This window comes from Choloepus didactylus, chromosome 6, assembly GCF_015220235.1.
Source record: "Choloepus didactylus isolate mChoDid1 chromosome 6, mChoDid1.pri, whole genome shotgun sequence".
Taxonomy (NCBI): Eukaryota; Metazoa; Chordata; class Mammalia; order Pilosa; family Megalonychidae; genus Choloepus; species Choloepus didactylus.
This window is the reverse complement of record NC_051312.1, coordinates 150,279,247-150,296,448: the sequence shown is the minus strand read 5'-3', so window position 1 is coordinate 150,296,448 and position 17,202 is coordinate 150,279,247. Positions and strand designations below refer to the sequence as shown.

Genomic DNA, 17,202 nt, shown 5'->3' with positions numbered 1-17,202 from the left:
AGCAACACAGGCAGTTAGGTAAACCAACCAAACACCTCTTCCTACCAGGAAACACGGCCTCCTGGTGGCAGGTTATTTAAAAAGCTCAGACATGGAGGCTGTAACACTTCTCTGAAAATCCAGACACAAGCCCCGTTCATTGCTTCTGGTACCATTAAGAGAAATCTCGTATTAATAAATATCCATAGGTGAGATTAAACTTTGCCAAATGCTGGAGACGGACTTCATCTTATTTTATTTTTTAGGTGAAAATTGGAATTCAAGCCCAAGTGTCACAACTTGCTTGAGTAGGCTAATGTCAGCCTCTGACACAAGGCTCAGCAATCCTCCACGGAAGGAGGTCACCTGTCACCCCCGAAGGCAGAACTACAACCAGCATCACAGATCAATGCCGCGGTGAAGAAAACAAGGAGCCTCTGGGGAAGTTAAAGTATTTATTGATGTGTTTGAATTCTGTACATTCTCCACGGATCATATTAAGGAGTTTGTAGGTGAAGTTTAATCTGTGCATAGTGGGAAGACACAAGGATATGGTTGAAGGGGGAGGAAGAGGGGGGAAAAAAACAGTTAAAGGAAAATAGAAAAAAAAAATACACTACAGGTTACCAGAACCTTCAGAGTAAAAGAAAAAAAAGGAAAAAAACAAACAAAAACAAATGCTGAGGGAATCAATGTCAACTATACAAGCATTACAAAGACTCGTGTCAAACAAAAATCTTCTATGCTTTCCACGGTGGCTACAGATCCAGTTTCATGTACAACCTGGAATATCCTCTTTTCAAATAAAAGCAAACCTTGCGTGCTCTAGCCTGGGGCCACTAGCGGCCTGCTCATCGTTGGTCTTCTCTGCGTGACCGCCCCGGGGGCTGGTGCTCAGGAAAGGGAGGGCAGAGAAGCCCGGATGCAAAGGCGGGGGTGGGGAGTCAGTGCCTTTCGAGGGACATGTCCAAAGAGGAAGGAGGCATCACATTTGGACATAACTTGTCGGGGGAGGTGAAGAGTAAAAAGCTACAGAGCAAACGACGGAGAGTGGAAGAATGTCATATACAAAGTGCAGGCAGATCTCGGTGGAAGAACTGGATATGAAGGGAAGCAGCTGTGGACGCACTGTCTGTGTGCCATTAGGCTCGCTAAAAGGTGCTGGAATCAAATAACTTTAACTCCATGGTGCCAAGGCTGGTGGGGACACAGCACGTCACCCAGCAGCAGAGCACCAGACTCCCAAAAAAATGGGCCATGTGAGATATTTTGAGAGGTGGTCATGATATGCTTCAAGGTCAATTCCAGTTCCCTCTTTCCTTTCGTTTCTCAGCAACCTTCTGAAAGCCCCCTTAAAGAGGGGATGCTGCCTTTTTTTTTTTTTTTTAATTAAAACTATGAGAGTGAATGAGCCTTAAAGAGTTGATTTATACATTGCAATGGGAAAAAACAGCCTGTGTATACAGTCTATCGTTGAAAATCAACTTTTTCTGTTTATATAGAACGTGGAGCATGTGTGAGAATACAATAGAACTGGGATTTCTGATTAATTTAAAAAAAGAAAACTACATCAGTCAAGTATTTGCAATAGATCATTTTCTCATTTTTAAGGTTTATATATCATATATTGTTATATTAACATTTTTTCACCCATTTAAAAGAATGGAAATTGCAACTCTACAGTAGTACTTTATAGTTGTAGTGATCCAGGAGTTCTGAGTGTAAGATGAAATCCTCCGGAAGCAACTGCTGGCCGGCCATTGACCCAAGCGGCCGGGCCTCTCCCCGCCTGCCGGCACCCCTGCATTCCAGCCAGCAGGGCCACCCGCTCCCCCCGCTCAGATCTGCATCTGCTCCAGGTATTTGTAGGTCGGGTTCTCATAACCATGGTTCTGCATCTTGTTCAGGTGACGCTCTTCTGGGGTGAGCATTGGGTCAACCTGGAAGAAGCAAGATTGTGGATCACGGTGGGGGATCGAGAGCGAGCCGCACAGGGCGTCAGGGGACCTGAGCTCTTTGCTGGGCAATGCCCTGGGGACCAAGGGCAGCCAGTGTCCCCTCTGGGTGGACAAAGAACAAGAGCTAGCGGTGAGGATGCAGGAGGAAAAGAGACAAAGAGTAAAAGGAAGCAGTGCTTCTGAAAAAGCTACAGTCCAAGGAGGAGAGGAGTCCACTGAATTTCCCAGCACCATAGTGACAAGCAAGCCTCTGATCTGCTACTTCCTGCTTGGGTGGCAGGGGCAAGCCACTTACCCAGCCATCCAGAAAGTGAGGGGCTGGGCTCTAGGGTCTCCTCGATGGTCTCCTGCAGCTCAGAAGTTCTACAACTAGGTCAGTCTCCAGCAGAAGATGACATGCATCTGAACTAATTCCCCAAAGCATACTATGTTCCTTATCGTATTTATATTCTAGAACCAAGGGCACTTTGAGCATCCCTGCCATCAACAAAAAAGGACGCGGCAAGAAGTTCCAATCACAAAGCAGCAGAAGACGGAACAGAAACAGCCTGCCTTGGTTATTTCTAAATTTCTTTTGTTTTTTAATCCCCATTCAAAAAGAAGAGTTTTAGCAGTCTGTCATTCCCAAATCTCTAACTACGTGGAACAAAGGGAACACTAAAGAAATAACCTGGGAAAAGTTTTTGCTCTCAGTGGAATAAAATGCTCTTAGGACTTTCTGACACTCAGAGTCAAAGCCCAAGTCACAGTTGGCGACAGCCCTCTGCAAGGGTCAGGTGGGGCTGACTTCCAAAATGTGGCCCGATAGTCCAGCGAGTAACGTAACTGATGATGCTAAGACGTGTGAAGCCCGTGAAGACCCCAGCCCTCACCTCCACGATGCCGTGGCTGATGGTGCCGTACTGCCGCTTCCTCAGCATCACCAGGCTGACGACGATGACTGCAGCCACGGCCACGGCGACGACCAGCAGGCCGATGAGGGCGCTGCTGCTCAGGGCAAAGTCCTCCCGCAGCGGCCCCACTGATTCCTGAAAGAGCAGGGCAGGGCGCCGTGAGAAGACCACGACTGAAGAGACAGGTAAGCCAGCGGGGCCCCCCTAGGACACTGTCTCCGAAACCCCATGCCACCCCGAGGCTCTGCTCGCCGGCTCCCCATCCAACTGACATGGAGATCTTCACTTCCGATCTCTTACCCATGAGTTTGGAAAGGCAGGGAGGGGACCTTTGTAACAGGATGTCAAGCATCTCTGCCACAGTTTACTTGAACAGAGAAGGCAGGAGAGAGAAGGGGCTGAGACGGAAAGGCAGCGGGGCATTAGATCTGGGAACTAAACACCTACCGGCTCCTCTTCCAGGCCTCCAACCCTCTCAGCATTGAAAATCATTTCCTTAACATCCAGCGTTTCGTCGATGACCTGAAACAGTCGTCAAAGTGTCTGCTACTGTGCGGAAGGGGAATTTATATAAATGCCACTGCTTCTTTCTACTCCATTTACTACTTGGTGGAGGGGAGCTGGCACCTGTTGGACACCCACTAACACACTGGTTTTGCCACATTCGTCTAAGTCCACTCACCACACCCCTGAATAAAGAGGCAAGTGGAGGTGCAAGGCTCTTAAACAGCAGTTAGTCCTCTGAGGCCCTGGTCTGCATTCTCTTTAAGGTAACTGCTATGGGGAGAGACAGTTCAGGGCAGATTACAAAGTGGCCAAGTTTGAGTATCAAACTCAGGTGAGAGCAATCCTGAAATATAAGTGATGGAAAATTCTAGAATAATAATAGCAGGTACAAAACTAAGGCAGGATAAGAACCCAACCATTAAATCTACCATTAAATCTCTAATCCCTTGAAAATGGCCTCTAGCATTTTATTCATATTTTTAGCTACAACGATATCCCCACTTTATCTGTATAGCAAGAGACAAACTACTGCCGAGAAAAGTTTTTTGTTCTCTCTCATACCTCGTGCTCAACAACACAGCAAATCTATGGGAGCAGCCTGAGCCCACTAATCTCTGCTATATGGAAACTGAGCACATGGCGGTTCTGGAAAGCCTCTAAAACAATGCCACTCATTCGGATCACTCTCAAAATTAACGTGTGCTCGGGGCAGGAGAGAAACGGCTCACCATGTTTTCGTCCACTTTGTTCTTACTGTTGATCAATTTCTCCTCGGCCCCGATCAGTCCTCCGTCCTGCTCTCCCACGCCTGATCCTGGGGGAGAGAGATGCAAGCTGGGTGTCCCAGGACGGGCTGAGCTCATGCCAAACTCACAGAAGCCGCAAGCTCGCTCCTGGGGACCGGGGAAGCCCCTTGCTGAATGCCACCGACCCCCACCCCTGCACCCCACTCAATATGCTCCTCTGTTCACATTTCTGACGATGCACTGTGCTCTGTAAGCATGAATGATACAGGCATTTTTCAGAGGCCCGGTGGGTGTAATGAAGGAAGAGAGAGTGCTGACTTGGCTTCACCTTGGGAAAATGGAATGCAAAGCTTTAGGAGAGAATGTTTGTTGTAAGACAAATAGAAGCGGAGCCCAAAGGCGTTCCAGCATGGAGAAACATGGAACGCACTGCATGATGCCACGAGCACCTGCTGTCCCCACCTCACTCCTTCCCTGGGGCCTTCTGGAAGGATGAAGAAGCTGTTCCACCAGCGAGGAGTGTGCAAATTTGCCTCGAGCATCAGATTTTATCCTAACAGCAGTTTCTCCTGCCTGGAATACCCTTTCCCTACCTCAAAGCCCTATCTGTCCTTCATGCTTCAGCTCTTTGGGGGAAACCATTTCCAGTTTTCAGGCTTACAATCACATTTTGTAATTACTGTTTTTCTTCTGTGTCCCACCCGGACTGTTCCCCTCTCGGGAAAATAGCAAAGTGCCGAGATCACAGACCATCCGTCACATCCTGACTGGTTATTAAACAATGAGTGAGGAAGGAAGCGCTCCAGAGCACCACGGTGAAAGGCACCTTTCTATAAACGGAATGAGGGCAGCAACCAGCACTGCTACTCTCGTCAAGGCCAGACGTTGCCTGACCAGTGCCACCTGGGTGTGGCACTCCCCACACCAGGACCCAAATGTGCAGTGTGACTGGACCAGGGGAGAATGGCAAATGGCAGGGACGCCTTCTTTATTTTTAGTTCCAAAACATGTGATTCTGAGCCACCATGAGCGCTCCTTATTAATAATAAATGCACACCAGAGTCAAGGATTTGAACCTTTTATAAATGACCCTGATAACAGGTTCTAAGGTAACTACCTGCAAATGAGCAAGAGTCAAACACGAGCATATGCGGAGCTCTCTCCCTCCAGGGCTTGTCAAAGGCAGACAATGAAACGAGGCCCAGCCTCAGCAAATGTTCCAGTTCCCAACCTGGCTCATTCTTATCACGGACCCACTAATACCAGCCACCATGGCTGCCAAACTTGCAGCTAGCTGATGACGATGCAGGAACTCATTGCAATGCAGCCAAAAAGGGCGTAATTTTTTTTCTAGAGAAGACCTTACTCTAGGGTAAGTGAAATCAGGGCTGGCTTCTGAGGTCTCAAAACGCCCAGGGGACAGCAGTGGTATACCCCAACTATCTGAGAAATAGGAGTCGGAAGGGTATTGCCTGTCAGGGTACTTGTGATCAAGCCTAATCAATTCCAGTTCTGAGCTGCTTCGATCTTTTTCTCTCAGAATCTTAAAGGTCATGTACCTAGAAGGCCAGGATGCTACACAAAAAATGTGGCACTGAGCCAACTAACTTCAAGCCCTACTTCCAAATGTTTTCATACTGCTTTGGCAGTATGACCTATGAGTTCCTTAAACTCTGGCCAAAACAGTTTGGCTTTATGGAATCCATCAACAAGTGACTTCAAGAGACCCAAAGTTAGTTAACTGTTAAATTATTCCAGCTTAACAGGTGAAGCACGAGGGCAGAAGCAAGTTAAACGTCTAAAACATTTATCTTTATCTATAAACATCTGAGATGTGCTGTTCAAAGGAATGTTGACACAGTGATCGCCAAGAAGGGGCACATCCAAGCAGAACAAAATAAAGCATTTACATCTGAGTGATTTTTAGAAGATTCAAATTGCGCTATTACGTTCTGAGAACAAGGTGGGGCACACACCAGAACACCCAATGCTTATCCAGGGAGCACGGCTCGGCTTGGTCCATCCGTAACCAGTCCGCCAAAGTCCAAAGGGTGGGGTCATAAAACACACATGAACAACCAACCAGGAAATGTCTGAAGTTACCTGCAGTGACTCTAGAGACGGTGGACCAACCAAGAGCCCAGCGACTTCAGCAGCTGACACTGGCACCTTATGTGCCTGGAGTAGCATGGCCTTTGAAGGGAGAGGGAACTGAGCCCAAACCCTAGTTCCTCCACCCCTTAACCCCGTGACTTGGAGCAAATCGTGTCATCTCAAGGCTTCAACTGCTGAGTCTATAAAACGGGGTTAAAAGTGCCCCCGACGAATGTGCACGAGGTTCACTTGGTTTAAAAACTGGAGACTCCCTATGGTGAGAGTTCCCTTGTGTCAGCTTGTTTCACCCATCAGCTTCTAATGGTTTGAGGGATGCTACAAGTCAAGAGATTTGAGACCATTGGTAAGGCCCGAGGGCAAGATAGCGCTAAAAAGAAAGGGAAAAGATGCAAGTGGGAGCAGCAGCGTTTGAAAAGAAGGGCTTAACGGGCTAAAAAATTGTGTATTAAGCCTATTTTATAAACACTAACAATTAAAATGGACATTCTTAAACATCTGCCCAGATGAAAAGAATTTATACAAATGTCATCTTTTGGTTGCTCCACGTTCTCTGGACCTGCTGCCAGGGAGAGCAGGATGGTCACACTGTACAAATGCTGTTGGAACTGCCACCCCAAGTGCCGGGAGGTCGGGGCCTTGTTAGCGATGCCGAGGGAGGGCCACGCCACGCCTGGCCACGTGTGAGCATGAGGTGGGGGGAACCAGGCGATGGGATGGAACACACAGTGAAACTTCCGACACACTGAGCAAGTGGGGAGGGATGAGAGAGATCTTAGGGGGAACATCTTTGAAAAACCAACCTTTTTTCATTGGGTGGTACAACTCCGGCTGAGTGTCTAGCAGAAAGGAAAACAATAAAACAAAACAGCACAAAAGGAGAGATTAAGAAAGAAAATGGCTTCTTTCAAAATTCGTGTCTTTGACTTTCTCTGTAACGTGAACAGAACGTGCTCTTCCTCAAAACCCATGCCCGAGACATCCCATACACCAGCCAGCAGTGAGAGTGAAAGCAAATCACTACAAGGTATCCTGGTAAGACAGAAGGAAGTGGGTCTGTCTTGGGCCTTTCCAGGGAAGTCTGGAAAGTAAAAAATTATCTGGCTACGGCCACAAAGCTGTTTTTATTAGAAAGTAACAGAGATTGGAGTGGGGACTGGTGGTGGTTTGCCGACAAGGAGACAAGGCTCTGGTTCAGGTACGGCTGAGATGCCTCCACAGCAAACAAGTACACGGGACCTATCTGTGCCCCGTGGGGGTGTGGTCTGTGGGGGCAAGTTCAGGAGCAGAGTGGGAGGTCTCCATTTATCCTCATCCTACTACTGGAGGGCAGACCGCCTCGAAGGCTGAGCTCAGGGTAGGCAAAGCTGGACGCCCTCCTGCTGGAGGCCCCCACCCAGCACGGATTCTGGCCAGCAGGATGTGATGGCACCAGTGTCCGTGTGACTCCATGACCAGGTTCAGGTCCTGACTCTCCACCACAGGCGACGTGACCTTGGCAAGTCACTTCCCTCTTTAAGCCTTGGAAAATCCCCATGGGGATGCTCACAGCACCTGCTTTAGAGGGTCTCTTGAGGATTAAATGAGAGCACACCTGCAAACTGCTTAGCTGAAGGTGGCAGCGATTAAGGACTCAATAACCACGGGCCATTATTTGCATCGTTACTCCCTCAGCAGCAGCAGACGAGTAACAGAATCTGGCAACATGCGCTGGTCCCAGGGTGCCCACCCCGGCAGCCTGTTTACTTCTGGTGCAGAGGCCCAGCTTTTAGACATCAAGAACCAGCATGGAACAGAGGAAAGCAGGCCTGCCCAGGAGCCGGGCCACAGCTTCTTACCCCCAAGCCCAGACCTCGCGTGAGTCCCTGACCTCCTCGGGCTCACCCTTACCCACCTCCCAAGATGGTCACAAAAGGACAATGCCACAAGAGAAAATGAAAGTGCTATTTAAACCACAGAGTGACTTCCATGTATCATCAAATGAGCTGCAACCGGCTGGCAAGGCTGGGAAAACAAGGGGCTTTAAGCCGTCGTTCTATAAACAGGAGAGATGGCCAGCTCCACCATGATGCTCAAGTCAGCTCTGGGCACACCTGGGCACCGAGCTACATCAAAAGGAGGTGCTCTCTAACTTGCCCAGGAAACCACCTTCCCGGATTAGCCCAGAGGCAAATGACCAAGTTCAGTTTTCTAACCGTGCCCACCCGGAAGCTGTGCTGTCAGTCGCACCTACCTTCGATGTCAGGTAGGGGCGGGAAGGGATGGAGGGGGTGGAACGGCGGGATCTCGTCACTCTCTTCAGAGCTCACCCTGACGTCCACGGGGGTCTCTGAGATGGAGGCAGTGAACTGGTCCATGTCTGCCCGCTGCTCTTGAAGGAGCTCATCTGACCAAAACAGACACACAGGGGACCAGGTTTACAGAAGGAGCCTGTCTCTAAGCACAGGCCACTTCTCGCCACCTGAGAGCAAGGGGAGACTGCCAGGGGGATCCGAGAGGGGAGCATCTCACCAGCGTGCAACCCACCAACGACTCCCTCCTCCCTGAAACACACACACACCCCTGCCCCCGAATCTGGAGCAGGGCTCTGGGACCCCAGGTCTCCACCCTGGGCACCACCTCCTCTCGAGCCACACGCTCTGCCTCAGCGGTCTCGCCCAATGCCACAGTCTCAAACGCCACCCATAAACCACGACTCCCAGACCCGGACAGTGTGCCTACTTCCCCGACTTCTGGCTCTGACAGCCTACTTCACCCTCCACCTGAACGCCTACCAGCAACTTCTAATTTAACTCACATAAAGAGAACTCTTGCGTTTCTTCCCAAACACCCTCCCCCACCTACCCAGCCACTCAGACAAAATCCTAAGCATTATCCTTGACACTTTCCTTTGCCACACCTTGTGCAGCCATCCGCCCTTCCTCAGAAGACATACCCTCAAAGCCCTTCCACGTCTCTTTCCCTCCTCCGTGACCATTCTAGTGCAGACTGCCCTCATCTCTCTTCTGGATTTTTATAACTGCTTCCTGGCTGCTTTCCAATTTTAGTCAACTCTCCAACCTACAACCAATTTTTTTTTTAAAGCCATGCCTTTTTTAAAGCATCATTTGGATCTTGTCCCTCCCCAACTGGAAACACTCTAATGGCTTCCCGTTATCCTAGACTAAAATCTAAACCCCTTGATATCTGCTTAATTCTCTTTAGGATGTGGTCCCGGTCTAGCCATGCTGATCCACTCAAATATGCCAGACAGGTTTAAACCTCAGGACCCTAGTGGAGTCGCCAGTTCCTCGGCTAGTGATGCTTTTTCTCTCATGATCTTTGCATGGTCACTTTGTTGCCTGGATCTCAGATCACCTTTACCTGAGAAAGCTTCCTCGGCCACCTTGTCACTCTCCGTCGCTCGCCCTATACAGCACTTATCATGGTCAGACACTGGTTTTATTTTACTGTTTCCTCCCACCTACAATGTGCTCCCTGAGATACTGTCTGCTTGTCCACCATTTTACTGTGAAACAACAAATACTTTTCTAATGAATGAAGAAGACAAAGAAAGACCAGAAGAGGGAGAAGTGAGAATGTGTATAAAATAGGGTGCCTTGAAGCTCATCAGCAATTAAAGGGCGGGGAAAGGTTAACAGGACACTTCCCTGTCTCTTGCAATCTCACACCCTAGATTTTCTTCCGGTAACAGAGTGTAAGGTCAATGAAATACGAGGCCCTGTGGCTCACAGCCAGCACGTCTGTCCAAGGCTACTACTCCCCTGACCTTGCACATAAGCTCCAGGTGGCTCCAGGCTTCGGAACCAGCGGCCTGCCTTGTTCCACTTTCTCTGCCCTTGCCCTGTGCTCACCACTGAGCCTTAGCATGACGGCCTGACCTGGACATGCACACGACAGCCAGCATACCCACCGATTTCCTCCTGGATTTCCTGGGCCACATAAGGTACTTTGTAGAGCAGAGAGAGGCTCTGGTTCCTCCTTTCTTCAATTACGTGGAGGTGTGTCAGCACCTGGAAGCACAGCCCTGTTAGAGGCTCCCTGGTGAGGGCCACACCCCCACGCTCCGGAGCCCAGTAGCTGGTCGGGGGTGGGTATCAGCCCCTGGCCAGACTGACCGACCACTAGAGGACAGGAATGTGTTTGGCCTGTGCATGAGCCCCTCAGTAGTCCAGTCATTTATTCCCGAGCGCTCCAAGGTAGAAGACGACTCAGTAAGACCTCCACTGGCCAGCTGCTGACTTGCTTTTCCTAGAATGTGCTTCCTAACTGTGCTAAATGAGGTTAAACAGCATCCTAACTCTACAATGTCAGAACCTCAATAAGGTTTTGAAAAGATGAAGAAGGAGAGTCGGTCAATTTTTACCGCTTTTAAGAAGATGGGGTAGAGAGACTGAAATCATTGGTTAAAAAGTAGGTTTGGGGGAAGTGGGGTCACTTGTGGATTTTACTTAATGAAGCAATTACTAAAAATGGTTATCATGGTGAACAGCAAATTATTTCCCTTCTCTTTAATCTAAATTATATTATTCTTCCAAAAATTCATCCTGGGTTATAAATTTTAAGCCAATTTTAAGGGGTCAACATAGGAAAGGCTTATCAACCATCTGTCTTCCTCAGCTCACTACCTTTCCTGAATGCGAAAGTTCCCCTAAAAAGAAAGCCATTAAAATTGGCCACTTAGTTTTAAAGCTTTTCAGGGTGCAACGTAAAGAATATTTGGCTAACACCCACTCCAGAGCCACGAGCAGGCCTGCGATCCCACTCTGGAGAGCTGCACTAAATTAAGCTACTCCTGCCCAGCAGCCTGGCAGTGACCAGGCTTCTCCTACAGAGGGAGCACTAAGTCAATTAATTAATTATGTGGGCTCCCAGTCCAGGAAGGGTCAAAATGGAGGGAACAAGTTAAAAGGAAAGATGCTTTTATTGTAGATTGATTTCTCTCTGACCTCTAAAAGCAAGGATGAAAGCAATTTAATTTTATATCTGCCATTCTGTCGTTCAAGTAAATTGATGGGAAAGCACAAGAGCAAGTGCCTAAGAGGAAAAATGCAAATGGAGCCTGGAACGTACCACCTGCGGTTTAGCATGTGTTGATATGGTTACACCTCTTTGGGTGAATTAAGAAGCCCCACAAGAAGGACAGTTTATGTTACAGTTATGGGGGGGGTACACTCCATATCACTCATATCCAGGCAACCAGATATGGCACATGTTATAATAGGCTGAATATATTCCATTTTTTCCTAGAGTTTAGATAACACAATAAGAAACAGAATAAGTGACAGGCAAAAAGGTTAATGTAATTCAACAGCCAAGCTTCACTACAATCAAAGGCTTGGAGCAGACAGGGACTGTCACACAGCAGAGCTGGGTTCTCTCTCCCGGGGACTTAGAGATGGGAGGGTGCCACTGCCCATGTTACTTGGTGTGGCACTTGGATCTTGCTTCCAGGAAACTATTCTCTAGTTATTGATTTATGAAGCTGATCAAAGTCTCTCCTTCCTTCTCTTACCCCACAAAAATAGTAGCCCAATTTTTCAACAAAGTTTGAAAATGGTTACGTTTTGTTGAAAATCAAGACCACCTGAAAAGTCCCTGTCAAGAGGCATGTACTTCCCGACCCAAGCTTCCCCGAGATCACTCTAGGATTCTCTTGGCTTTCCTCCTTCTCTTCTAACCCGGACAGCTTAAAATGAAGCCTCGAGCTCCAGGCCCATCCCCTCTGTCTCCGAGGATCCCAACACCACCCCCTTCCACGTTCTCCCTACACAGGAGGAGCCTGAGTTCTCTCACTCCCCCAAACATCCAACTTTCAAGGTGAACTCGGTAATTCTTCATCTTTCTAGTTAACGTACTTAATTCTACCCTAGGTGGTGGGCTGCTCCAGGGTACCCAAGGGATTCCGCTGTGTCACTGGATGCTAGGGCAGAGTTTGGCATACAGAGAGTAGGCACAGAAACTTGTGCTCAACAAACTCAGCTCCAGAATTCCCAAGACTTCTAGGTAGATTACAACCTTACAACCATAATAGACACACACAAGAAGCTGGGAGGCTGGGATATGGATGATGGGCAAGTTCCCATGCTGTATTTAAAATATGGGAGGAAATCAAGTAAGATCAGTTGTGTTATTATAAGGCCCTCCCAGAAAACACTTAATAGACGTTCTGATTTAAAAGAAGGCTAGCAATCTTATAGACAAGTTCATTTTCTGTGAATACAGGTGAGTGACATTCAAGTTAATATATGGATAATTCTGAAATGAGAAGCAGAGCACAGAAACAAACTTGTAAAGATGACAGTAAAATAAAGCGGGACCTGGCATGGGACAAAATCCAGGAATGTAAAAGTGTCTATTCAAGCAACAACTCTGATGCAAAAAACAAGAAAAGTGACCAACTTTTAAGATCCACAGGATAGATCTACCTAGAAAAGGATTTCAAATGTTAACTCAGATGTTATCCTCAATCAAAAAATGGAATTCAAACTTCACAGATCTCTTCCATATAATGCTGCCTTCCTAAACTTTCAAAGACTGTTAAAGTAGAAAAGTACTTAATATAAGAAAGTGGGCAAAAGATTTAAAAATAGTACACAGTATCTTTGCAAAGACCAACTCATGTCCCAAATGTCTCTGGAAACCCAAAATCCTAAGAACTAAGAAGCAGCACGACCATCAGCACCACCCAGCCACCTCTCCTCTGTCCACCGTACCTGGGACTTCATCTGGGCCGCCTTTTCGGGGTCCACAGCCAGCACGTGCTGGTAATGCCGGATGGTGTGCAGGCGGTCTTTGTTCTCAGCACGCACGTAACGCCGCAAGGCCTGGAGAATGCGATGGGGCTGCAAGGGAGGGTGACAGCAGTTTTAATACTCATAGACTAGAGAATTGAAAAGAGGCAGGAAAACAAAGTTTAAAAAATTCACTTATGAATGTAACAAAAAAGCGCTGTCTAGGTAAATTCCAAAAACTAAGTTCCAAGGTTATCTCAGCTCCCTAGTAACACTGCTTTTTCAGACCCTCTAGCCCCTTGCTCTCTTCCCACCTGTCCTCTTTTCCAGCTCAGCCTCTGACACCTTAATGACACGCTAGGAAGCCTCATCTATCACCCAGAAAAGACCTTACTAGCCTATTTAAGAAGGATACAAATATCCTCTTTTCCAGTACTTCCCCATCCCCTCAAAGTAAGGCAGGTTAGAGTGAAGAGACCACTAGCACAAGTGCTAATATAAATTACTTTTCTTTATTTAGAGAGGAAATGGTTCAAAAGCTTTCATCCATGGAAGGCATGTTTTTATTCTTTCAAAGTAAAACTAGACAAAAAAAAAAGTGACAATTGCATAATTAACCCAATATCCTGAGGTTATGCTTTTCTAGTGCAAGATACTTGCATATCATAGGTGGCATACTTAGGCATAAAGTGATGTTATAAGCCTATAACAAACAGATACTAAAAGACAATAATATTGTTTCCTCCATAACTCCTGTCCTTACCTCAAGACTTGCCAGAATCTGTCACTGGAAATGTGAGTTTTACAGACCTGTCACCCCCGTCCCTCCCACCCACCACTTTAGGACAGTGACTCTGAGGACACAATTCATCGAGGACTCAGCTCTGAAGGCGACTCACCCGGGGCGGGTCAGACTGCAAGGCCGCCAGGTAATTCTCCAGGGCCACGCGCCGGCGATCGTTCAGCATGGCTTCCACACGGGCCAGGTGGGTCTCCACCAGCTGCTGCTTCTCGCTCGCTGCTTCCTTCTCCAGAGCCTTCACCATAGCTTGGAAGTGCTAAACCAACAAAGGGGACTGCCTTGGAATCTGTGGTCTCAGGATCCTGGAGTCTAAGCAAGCAACTTCTAGCCTCTGATGCACTGCTTCTCCTTGCCTCGTCCCATGCAGGAAGGTAACAGGTTCAGAGAGGTGGGGCAGGGTAAAGAGTAAGGTAGGTGCACTTCGTCTGATTTTTGTCTGGACGATGGCTCCTTCATCTAATGGGAGCACGTGGAATCTGCGTTTCAGAGGGATTCCTTAGCATTTTTGGAACTGAAATTACCAGGGCTGCAAGACAGATGCCCGGTTTCTCAGTGTGCACCATGAAAGAAGGAATACTGTTCTCCCATTGTAGCAAAGACTGACTTACAAATTGTGAAACCAACGACCCACAGGGGATAGATTTAAATATCTCCCAGCAGTGTGCTGGGTTACACAGAATCTTCACTTTCATGTCATTGAGGACAAGTTACCTGTGAGGTACCTGGCCACGTTAAATAGTAGATTTAAATTTCCCTGCAGAAGCTACATAAACTTACAGAGAAATTAAAACTCTTAAGAACAGATTTTCCAGATAACTGATATAAAAAGCAAAGGTCTTCCAATACAGTGTTAATATCACAAGAAGAGTAATTTTAGCTAAACAGAAACAGAAACCAGTTGATTTAAAATGTAATCAATTTTATGAAACCCTCAATCAGTCTTGTAAATTGCTGTATCACTACTTCTATCAACGCCCTCTTCTATTCAAGGGCAATGCAGTTTGCTGCCACGGTTTTAAGGTACATTCTTGCAAAGCTAGAGATGAGCTTGTGTCAGAGAGCTTTGTTTTCCACCTCTGACTTTTTAGTAAGTCTGGACAAAAAAAAAGGATTCAGTCCTCCTGAAAATCAAGTCATATATACCTAAGAAAGAAGATGACAGAGGACATTAGCCAGGGAACTGGAACTAACCAACACAGCCGAGCTAAGGTTCCTTCCTGGCATGAATTACGAGTGCTTTGGTGGGGTGTTTGGTTTCCTTCTACACCAGTGGGAGGGGACAGAGAAAAGCAGGTCAGTTCGCTTGCTTGTAACATAAGCCCTCTGCTAAGAGGAGGTGTCGAATTCTCATTTCCCATGTGCCTGGCTGGCTCTGACCATACTTGCAAGTTGTCGAGCTGAAGTCTCAGTCCCTGGAGAAGGCATCTCACCTGAATGAGAGTCTGTCTCTCTGCTTTGGGGAGGTTCTTAGCTTGAAGCTCTGCCTCTTCCCATTCCTTCTTCACCTAGGGAAAGAGCACTGTAATCAGACAACAGTCCTCTGAAACAACTCCTCTGTTTTCTAAAAATACTGCTGGACACTGAATCTGATGGAGGAAACTGGCTGCTGGGGTCTGTCCCATGACTATGGCCCATGAGGCTCGATGAGGAACCAGGATATCTGAGCCAGGTAACCCTGGGCAGGTTACTTAGCAGGCTCTGGGCTCAATACTTCTAGAACTGATGTGGATAAAACAAAGCAATGAGCACTTCCCCAAGTGTAGGCACAGCACTGGGGACAGCAGAAGGTGAGCCGGTGTCCGGCCTGCCGTAACTAACACTGCCCCGGGCCTCCCTTCTCAATTTTCTTTCCGTCCTTCTGAGTAAGTCAAGGAGAAAGTTGCACTTTGGTGCTCACACAGCGAACACTTCTTTTAGAATCCTTTTTAAGGAAAACATCCCTGAGACTCGGAATCTTCAGTAGACAACAGTGTCTGGCTGGAATTTATTATTACAGGTTTGCTTTCCTTTACCTTCCTCTTATGGCAAATAACACCAACTGTCTATTTACAAAAGTGATATAAAGTTTTTTTGTTTTTCAAGTGAGTTAATGGCAAAGAAAAATAAGTACATAATAGTGACAGGAAGTGCTTAGCACAAAGTCTAGAAGGAGATAAGCGTGGAGGGGCAATTATGTTATCATGGAGGTGGAGGTGGGGAAGGAAGGCCTGGTAACGTCCAGAAGGAAGCACCACTTCTCCTCCCCGGCCTCACCTTTCCTAACATAGCCACAAGACAATGGAAGGGGAACCCCTTTTCTTCAACTCTGAGGAAACCGTGTTCCTCAAACCACGAAGATGAGAAGCGCTGGGACTCACCCTGTCCATTCGGTTGCGGTGCCGTATCTCCAGCTGCTCCTTTGCCTTCTGGAAGCGCGCGTGCTCGTTATCGTCTGCCGAGGTCTCGAAATACACGTCGACGTCGTTGGTTGGCAGAGGAGTTGGAGGAACTGAAACAAAATGAAAGAAGTTCTCTTTGGGGGTCAGGCCCAATATTAAGGAGGAACGCCAAGTTCGGGACCTGCAAGATGGATGCCGTTTTTCTTGGCTCACACCGAAAAGAACCGGGTGCTGCTGCCTGCCACGCCTCCACTTGGTGACGTTACACAGGGGCAGCCTTCTTTCCGTGTGTTCGCCGACCCTGTCGGTCCGTGCTAGGGCGGCACCCTGTTGGTGGGTGAACCACTGGCGCCTGCAGCACCAGCTGGACAGCTGCTTCTGACTCTGGGGCAGAAGAAGAAATGGCTGCTTAAACCTGAAAAATACCTTCCTGCCTGTCACTGATAACACATGAACAGAGATGAGGGCTTAAATCAGATCCTGCAGAGGCACTTTCACAAATTCTCCATTTTCTAGGAATTCCTTCTGGCCAATTCTAGGTTATAAGTTACCTGGGGAACTGGTTCACTTGCATGTTCTCTGCTTGTGGGCTGTGTGGAAAAGGTCTCAATCACTCTAGCTATATTTTTTAGTTTTCACTATTATTAAAGGACTCAACCCCCCCCCCCCCCAAAAAAAAAGGCTAAAACTAAGTTGCTCTGTTTTACCAAGACACCTTACTTTGAGTGTGAAGATACACTGGGCTTTTCAATCCATTACACTGATTGGCCTTCCCAGGCCATTAGAGAACAAAATCCATTAACTGAACGCTCCTCACTGGAGCATAAACTATTACTTGTCCCATGCATATGAATATCTGCACAATGGGGCTTAGCATCAAAAAGGAAAGGATGACAAGTTTACTTAGTCAACCTCTCAAGAAATACCTACGGAAACTCATATACCCAATATGTTCGAGATTCTCTGCACTGGGAAGGAATGACATGTAACTGGCTTGAACAATTTACTATATCATGACATAATTTTTAGAGCTAGGTGGAGAACAAATGCCAAAATCAAGCTAATTTTAATTCAGAAACAAATTCATCTCATT

General features: G+C 47.4%; 1 protein-coding gene across 4 annotated transcripts in view; it reads right to left on the bottom strand.

Moving 5' to 3' along the window:
* Window positions 1–420: 420 nt before the first annotated feature.
* Window positions 421–17,202, bottom strand: part of APLP2 (amyloid beta precursor like protein 2) — a 96,070-nt gene continuing 79,288 nt past the window's right edge. For 2 of the 4 annotated variants that reach the window (XM_037841958.1, XM_037841960.1), the window contains 11 exons: window positions 16,089–16,219; window positions 15,162–15,236; window positions 13,829–13,987; window positions 12,912–13,040; window positions 10,109–10,208; window positions 8,429–8,581; window positions 6,999–7,034; window positions 4,066–4,151; window positions 3,278–3,352; window positions 2,810–2,965; window positions 421–1,919 (listed from right to left, as the gene is read on the bottom strand). In XM_037841958.1, coding sequence (XP_037697886.1) covers window positions 1,818–1,919; window positions 2,810–2,965; window positions 3,278–3,352; window positions 4,066–4,151; window positions 6,999–7,034; window positions 8,429–8,581; window positions 10,109–10,208; window positions 12,912–13,040; window positions 13,829–13,987; window positions 15,162–15,236; window positions 16,089–16,219 — 1,202 coding nt within the window. In that variant the 3' untranslated portion in view covers window positions 421–1,817. The remainder of the gene's footprint in view (window positions 1,920–2,809; window positions 2,966–3,277; window positions 3,353–4,065; window positions 4,152–6,998; window positions 7,035–8,428; window positions 8,582–10,108; window positions 10,209–12,911; window positions 13,041–13,828; window positions 13,988–15,161; window positions 15,237–16,088; window positions 16,220–17,202) is intronic. The other 2 variants (XM_037841959.1, XM_037841961.1) reach the window with 1 other exon arrangement.